The following is a 7529-nucleotide window of genomic DNA, read 5'->3' as shown; positions in this document are numbered from 1 at the left end:
GATGCAGGACAGCGGGAAGTTGAGGTGATGCCACCCTGGGAGACAATAACAGCGGGAACCTGGGGTGACACCACGCGGGTACAGAACACCTCGGTGTCCCAGGATGCAGGACATCCCCCCAGCCGCCCTCCACACCGGGGATGGAGGGGAGGCGCTCCCGGGCGGTGCCGCACAAAGGCCGGCGGTGCCCCCGCCCCGGGGCCGTCCCGCACTGCCCGGGGGCCGCCCCCCAGCCTGGGCCCAATAAACGCGGCGCTATTTGAACGCGGCGCCTCCCCCGGGCCCCGCAACGCCCGGAGCGCTCCGCCAGCCCCGGCAGGCGCTGAGAGCCCGGCGCGGGCGCGGGGAAACGGGAGAGGAAAGGGATAAAAGGGTCCCTCCTCCGCGGGCGGTGCCGGAGCGCTGCCCGCCCCTTCCCTTCCTTTCCCTTCCCGTCCGTGCCCGGCGGGGCGGCCGCGTGTGCGGAGCGGCGAGAGGTGCGTGCCTGGGAAAGGGGTTTGGAGGGCGGGGGATGCTGCAGGGAAACGGGGAAGCTGCAGGGAAAGGGGGATGCTGCAGGGAAAGGGGGATGCTGTAGGGAAAGGGGGATGCTGGAGGAATGGGGTGATGGGCATAGGGAATGGATGCGGTGGTATTTTTATGGATGTCTGTTAGTGGTGCCACTCCAGAGCCCCCAAAGTCCCCTTTAAGGTCCCCAAAAGTGACAGATATCCCTCTCACCCTCCTACAGAAGGTACCTCATCCTATTCCCAGAGAGATGCTCCAAACGCTGGGAGCAGGTTCTGCACCGCTCTTTTCCCTGGCAGCAGCCGGCTGGGGCTGGAGGAATTAATAAATAACAGCAGTTGTTTTGTCACGGGCAAAGCTCTCAGTGTCACTAAAGGTGGCAGACAGCAGCTGCCGTCTGGTCCCCAAGGCGGGCCTGCATCCCTTGGAGCATCCCTGGAGGGATGGATGGAGGGAGGGATGGATGGAGGGATGGAGGGATGGATGGATGGAGGGATGGATGGATGGAGGGATGGATGGATGGAGCAGGGGCTGTGAGCCTGGAAAACCAAAATCCACGGGCTGGGAGGTCTCAGTGCTGGCTGGGTGACAATTTGGGTGTATCCTGCTCATCTTCCTCCCCAAAAAGGAGCCGAGGGAAGGCTCTGGGTGCAGTGATTCAGCACAGGTTTTGTATCTGAGCTGCTCCAGGTCTGAGCTGGGCGGGAAGGAGAGAATCCCTCCTTTCCCGGCATCTCTGGATGAATTACCGGCTGGCTTTGTTTACTTCTGAAATAATCAGCTTTGTGCCTCCCCACCTTGGGTTTTATCGCACCCCGAGTTATTGCGGGGCGACTCCAGCCCCTGATTTGTAAAATCAAACCAGATGGGCGCTTTGTTTTTTCCTTTGGAGGGAAGGCCGGGAGTGAAAAGCCCCATTACAATGCAAATACCGGCCCGGCGTGAATATTCAAAACCGCTGCGTTTGCTTTGGAACCCCTTTACATAAATTTATAGTGATTTTATAGGCTTTGCTAATCTGGAGTGGAGCTTGGTTAGAACAGAGTCGCTGCTCTCTGCCAACTTTGGAGGTTGTTTTTGGGGTGCAGGGGGAGAGATGGCAATAAAAATAAATGGGAAAATGACCAGTGTGGTCAATGGGGAGGAGGCACCACCAGCTGGTGACCCTTGGAGAGCTGGAGGTGCTGTCCAGTGATTTACTGACCTTTAGGTGCTTCATTGTCCCTTTGGGGTTTGTTGTTCCTTTTCTTTGTGTGACCCTTTGTGGGGCTGCCCCTCCAAGGAGCTGGAAATTGCCCTGACACGGTTTGGGGATTTTGGGGTGGACACTGGGACCGAGCTCTTCTCTCTGGTGACCAGTGACAGGATCCAGGGAAGAGCTGGAGCTGTGTTGGGATGCTCAGGTTGGATTTCAGGGAAAGGTTCTGCCCCCAGAGAGGGTCCTGAGCACTGCCCAGGCTCCCCAGGGAATGGTGACATTCCCAAGGCTGCCAGAGCTCCAGGAGTGTTTGGAACACGCTCTCAGGGTGGGATTGTTGGGGTGTTTGTGCAGGGACAGGAGTTGGATTCCATGATCCCTATGGATCCCTTCCAGCTCAGGTCATTCTGTGATTCAGCAGAGCTGTGATGGATGAGATGGTTCATTAGGGGAAGGAGATGATGAGTGTGAGCCAAGCTCAGCTCAGCTCTGGCTGCCCAGCAAAGGCTCCATGGGCTGGTTTTGGTGGCTGTTGGGTATCTCATACAAACCCCAGCATTAAAATCTGGGGTCCTGGTGGGGTTTTGTCAACTGTGTTCACATCACCCCGATTATCACAGGTGCAGTGGGAAGGAAAAATTGCTTTAAAGTGCTCAAAATGCTCTCCAGCACAGGGAGGACACTCCAGGGCACTGACATCCACTAGAGAAGGTGTTTGCATTGAGGTGGCAAAGGGAAAATGACCAGTGTGGTCAATGGGGAGGAGGCACCGCCAGCTGGTGACCCTTGGAGAGCTGGAGGGGCTGTCAAGTGATTTACTGACCTTTAGGTGCTTCATTGTCACTTTGGGGTTTGTTGTTCCTTTTCTTTGTGTGACCCTTTGTGGGGCTGCCCCTCCAAGGAGCTGGAAATTGCCCTGACACGGTTTGGGGATTTTGGGGTGGACACTGGGACCGAGCTCTTCTCTCTGGTGACCAGTGACAGGATCCAGGGAAGAGCTGGAGCTGTGTTGGGATGCTCAGGTTGGATTTCAGGGAAAGGTTCTGCCCCCAGAGAGGGTCCTGAGCACTGCCCAGGCTCCCCAGGGAATGGTGACATTCCCAAGGCTGCCAGAGCTCCAGGAGTGTTTGGAACACGCTCTCAGGGTGGGATTGTTGGGGTGTTTGTGCAGGGACAGGAGTTGGATTCCATGATCCCTATGGATCCCTTCCAGCTCAGGTCATTCTGTGATTCAGCAGAGCTGTGATGGATGAGATGGTTCATTGGGGGAAGGAGATGATGAGTGTGAGCCAAGCTCAGCTCAGCTCTGGCTGCCCAGCAAAGGCTCCATGGGCTGGTTTTGGTGACTGTTGGGCATCTCATACAAACCCCAGCATTAAAAACGGGGGTCCTGGTGGGTTTTGTCAGCTGTTTTTACATCACTCTAGGTGATGTCACAGGTGCAGTGGGAAGGCAAATTTGCTTTAAAGTGCCCAAAGTGCTCTCCAGGACAGGGAGGACACTCCGGGGCACTGACATCCCCTAGAGAAGGTGCTTGTGTTTTGGAGGTGCTGCCCCGCTGAGTAATTACTGCTAATTAGCAGGCCCTCATTAGAGTCGAGACAATCAAAAGTAGCAGCAAAAGCAAGGTTTTCCTCGCTGTCCCTTGGAGCTGGTGAGGTGCCCATAGCCCTGGTTAGTGATGCAGCCCATAGGGGCAGCCGGGGCAGAGCATCCCCAAAATCTCCCTCTTGTGCAGCAGCAAATGGGATTTTATATTATTTTAGTGGAAGGTGTTGGGGGGGGGTTGGCACAAAGTGGCCTTTAATGTCCCTTCCAACTCAAGTAATTCTAGGATTTTATAATTTATGCTGTTTACAAACATACAAAAAAGGTAATTGTGCTAATCATGGTGTTTTTCCTTGCTGATGCCATCGATTGACCAGGTAATCGGTGCTGTCATTAGCTCCAGGCTGAAGTTGATACTGATTCTGGGCACTTTATATGCAGAGCAGTAATTGCTGTTTAAGCCCATATTGTCAGAGTTAAATTTAGCTGAGTTTAGTCCTATCAAGCCCCTCCATTGTGTGCAGTGAAGGTTATCTGCCTCTCAGGAGGGGCTGGATTTAAAGGCAGGAAAGAAATGCCGGTGAAAACTTCCTCTTCTCATCATCCCGGAGCGTTTTTGCTTCCCAGGGCTGGTAATAAGGAGAACAGAAACGAGGAATAACCAGTGGTGACTCTTCCTAAATTTGCACTTCAGGCCGGTCATTCTGGGGGACTCAAAACCACACAGAAGGGGCGGCAATAAATCTGAACAAAGTGATGCCCTGTGCAGGGACCAGGGGAGCCCCCAGCTCAGCTGCTGCCTGCCTTGCCCCTATTATCCCAGCCACCCTCCTGCATCTCAGCTGCTGGTCCATCTGGAGCAGAGATGAAAGGCTGCCCTTTTTAATTCGGGCTTTGTGTGCCTGTGCTGTGTCCCCCCTTTCCCTGTCACTGCTGCTGGAGGTGGCTGCGCACGCCGGGGCTCTGATGCTGCTGACCTCATTATTTTGACTGCTGGGTGATGCCACCTCGCCAGCTCCTCAGGTAGGAAGGTTTGGATAGTGGTGTGGTTTTTTGGTTGGTTTTTTTTTTTCCCCTCGCTGTGGAAACGCTGCTGAATAATTCAGGGAAGAGGAGGAGGAGGCATCTTGGGTCACCTTGCGCAGCCGGCTGCGTGCCGGAGCCGCCTGCCTAAGATGGAGGTTGTGCAGGATTGCAGGATCTCCGGGCTGCTGGCAGCTCCCTGACTGCAGGTAGGATTCCAGCCTGGACCCTCACTGCTCATTCCTGCTGCTGGAAGCAAGAAATCCCTTCCCCCGGCTGTGCAGGGCTGGTTGTGTCTCCCCGAGCTCTGGCCGTGGGGATGTGCGAGGCTGCCACAGTGCCCTGGCCAAAATCTCACCTGGGGATGTAGGGCAGGTGTGGTCCATGCACCTGATGCTCTTTTTTCTTTGTGGATTGTGTTTTTTTCTGCTGGTTTTATGGGGTCTCTAATGCTGGGCTTGCCCACGGTGAGATTTTTGGGTTTTTGTGGCACTGAGAGGGGTGATGCCAGTGCTCCAGCAGCAGGGATGCTCGGGGATATATTGGGAGGTGGCATTTAGCTCTCTGCACTGACTGGGGAAACTGGTTCTGGCAGTGTAGCAGTAGGGTCAGGTGCTGGAGACGTCTCTCAGGGGGGGAAGAGGTGGCTGAGCCCGAAGATAAGAGGTTCAGAAATGCTTGGGAAGCTCTGTGGGTTGGAGTCATCTTTGCTGGAGGCTTGGCTGTGAGTTTTGGGGCTGCTGGAATGTGCAGGCAGGGCTCCCTAACACCAGGATCCAGCCACTGTCAAGCCCTGTGGGTGCAGGTGGGAATTGGGGCTGCCGGTGTGGGAATGGAAAACAAGTTTGTTGCCTTTCTCCTGCCTTCCACCTGAGTTTTTGGATGCTGCCTCCTCCTGTGTGAGCCAGGTTGAATATCTGTGCCCTCTCTCCTCCCCACCGTGAGAAATCAGCTCAAGAAGGATTTGGGAGGAAAAAAATGGGACAGGGAGGGTGTGAGGCTCAGGTGGAGGGATTGTGTTCACAGCCATTCCTTATCTGTGGCAGTGCTGGAGGAAGGAGAGCCTGGCTGGGCTGTCCCTGTCCCACAGGCTCTGCCTCCCTCAGCAGATGTGGGATCCAGAGGATGCTCTGCCTTGGCATCTGCTCCTGCAGCCAGAGAAATCAAGGACACAACTGCTACAGTGCCTGCCCTGGAGATTTCCTGCCTGTTGGGCTGTGCTGGGCAGGGCTGTGGGATTGGGCTGCAATTGGAGCAGCTCTGATTGTCCTGGGATGTCCAGAAGTGCTGCTGGTGACACAGGGAGCCACAGGAACCCTGTGAGGAGCAGAGGGGGCTGGAAGGGGATGGTTTGGGTAGGACCCCTTGTTTTGGGAGATGTGGACTGACACAACCTGCAGCAGTCACAAAACCAGAATTCTATGGCTGGCTGGTGTGGGGTCATGGATGAGGCTGGCCAGGCATCCTGGGGATGCCCAGTTGGGTCCCTGCAGTGTCCAGTGTCAGCCAAGGATGGTGACAGTGCCTGTGGTGCCCCCAGTGTGTGGTGGCACATCCACAGTAAGGCTGTGTTGTGACACTGCTGCCACCCAAAGCCAGCCACGAGCCCTGGGCCAGGCTGAACAAACAAATCCAGCCAAATCTTTCATTTCAGAGGGGAAATTTCCCTCTACTCCCCTGCCAGAGCAGCTCCTGGGGCTGTGATCCTCTGATAGCAGTGGATGGGAGGGGTGAAAACTTGGCTTGGAGGAGAAGATGCAGAACTGAGACAAATTGGGTCTGGGCTTTGTTGCCTGGTGCAGGACACCAGATAGATTTTGGCTGTCCCCACGCTGGGATCAGCTCTGCTCTGGATTTGCTGCCTGTCCAACCCTTCTCTGCCTGCAGCCAGGGTTTGACCTGAAATACCTGAGGGGGAGCAGCTCAGGGAGTGCTTGGCAGCTGAGCCTGATCTTGGAGTTTTTTTCCTAAGCTAAAGCATTCCATGATCCCAGCTTTGCTGCAGGGAGGTGTGTTGCTCTCATAGAGGGGCTGGCTGCCCTGAAGGCTTTGGGTTGGGGTTTTCTGCCCTCCCCTCCTCATGCAGAGCCCCACACTTCTCTCCCTGCAGCTGCTCAGCTGTCGTTGGGTTGTTTGTCTTCTCACCAAAGCATCACCTGCAACACCTGGGGATCAGTGGAGCTCAAGGGAACAATTTTCCCCTGCAGCACCTCAGCTGAGCTCCAGCTGAGCCAAACGAGCTGCTCTGAGGTGGCACTTAGGGACAGGGACGTGCCACATGGGGCTGGCCCAGCCACCTGGGCTGTCCCCTCCTGGGGGTTTGGCTCTGCAGGCTTTTCCCCCTCAGTCTTTCTGCTCTGTGATTTCTTCCTCCAGTGGGATGGGAGAGGCTGGAGCAGTGCTGGAGCATTTAATGCAACCAAAAAGAGCCCCAAAGAGCCTCGTGGGCAGCTCCTGTGCCAGCCCTTGGGGTTTTTTGCTGTCCTGTGCCACTGATAGTCACCTACCCTGTCTCTTCCCACAGGTGAGCGTGGCAGGCTATGGGATGGATGAAGCTGAGCAGGACCAGTATGAAGCTCGCCTCAAGGAGCTCTTTGACAGCTTTGACAGCACAGGCACGGGCTCCCTGGGGCAGGAGGAGCTCACTGACCTCTGCCACATGCTGCACCTGGAGGAGGTGGCCCCGGCTCTGCAGCAGACCCTCCTCCAAGGAAACCTCCTAGGCAGGGTAAGGACCTGGGGAGAGATGGAAGGGGCTGGGGAATCATGCATGGAATGGTCTTGGGAAGAGACTGATGTGTGTAATTTGTGTATGTCCAACATTCCTGAGGTTCTGCTGGACTCGTGGGGTCTGCTTTGTTCAGCAGGGTGGGCACAGGGCAACTTCCAAGAGCAGAGCTGGTGATAACAGGGGAGGGAATTGCTCTGTCTGCTCTGACTGGGGGTGGTCTGAAACTCAGGAGCCGCCACTTTAGGCTGAGCTTTGTGCACTGGTGCTTTTCCAGTGTCCAAGGCCTGAGTAAATGCCAGGTCCTGGCTGTCCTTGTGCTGGCATTTGGCTCACGCTGTGCCCGTGCCCCCAGCACTGGTTCCTGGTGCTGCTGGCCTGGGTCACCTCCCCAGACCAGCTCACCAGGTGCTTGCACAAACTCTGAGCCACTTGGGATGGGACAAGGACCTAAATCCAGGGCTTGAGCCTGTGATTTAGGCTGGCTTAAGCTGTAGTTAGACTGGTGGAGCAGTGTGCAGTCAC

The 7529-nt window shown here is 55.8% G+C and overlaps 1 protein-coding gene across 5 annotated transcripts in view; it reads left to right on the top strand.

Moving 5' to 3' along the window:
• The first annotated feature begins 444 nt into the window (after nt 1–444).
• The window catches only part of NIN (ninein), a 58972-nt gene continuing 51887 nt past the window's right edge, over nt 445–7529 (top strand). For 4 of the 5 annotated variants that reach the window (XM_083864259.1, XM_083864254.1, XM_083864256.1 and 1 more), the window contains exons 1-2: nt 445–476; nt 6801–7004. In XM_083864259.1, the coding sequence (XP_083720385.1) occupies nt 6822–7004 (183 nt within the window). In that variant the 5' untranslated portion in view covers nt 445–476; nt 6801–6821. Of the gene's footprint in view, nt 477–4252; nt 4486–6800; nt 7005–7529 lie in introns of those variants that run through there. The other variant, XM_083864255.1, reaches the window with a different exon arrangement.

Source organism: Zosterops lateralis (assembly GCF_965231275.1).
Source record: "Zosterops lateralis genome assembly, chromosome: 6".
Taxonomy (NCBI): domain Eukaryota; kingdom Metazoa; phylum Chordata; class Aves; order Passeriformes; family Zosteropidae; genus Zosterops; species Zosterops lateralis.
This window is presented reverse-complemented; position numbering and strand designations above follow the sequence as displayed.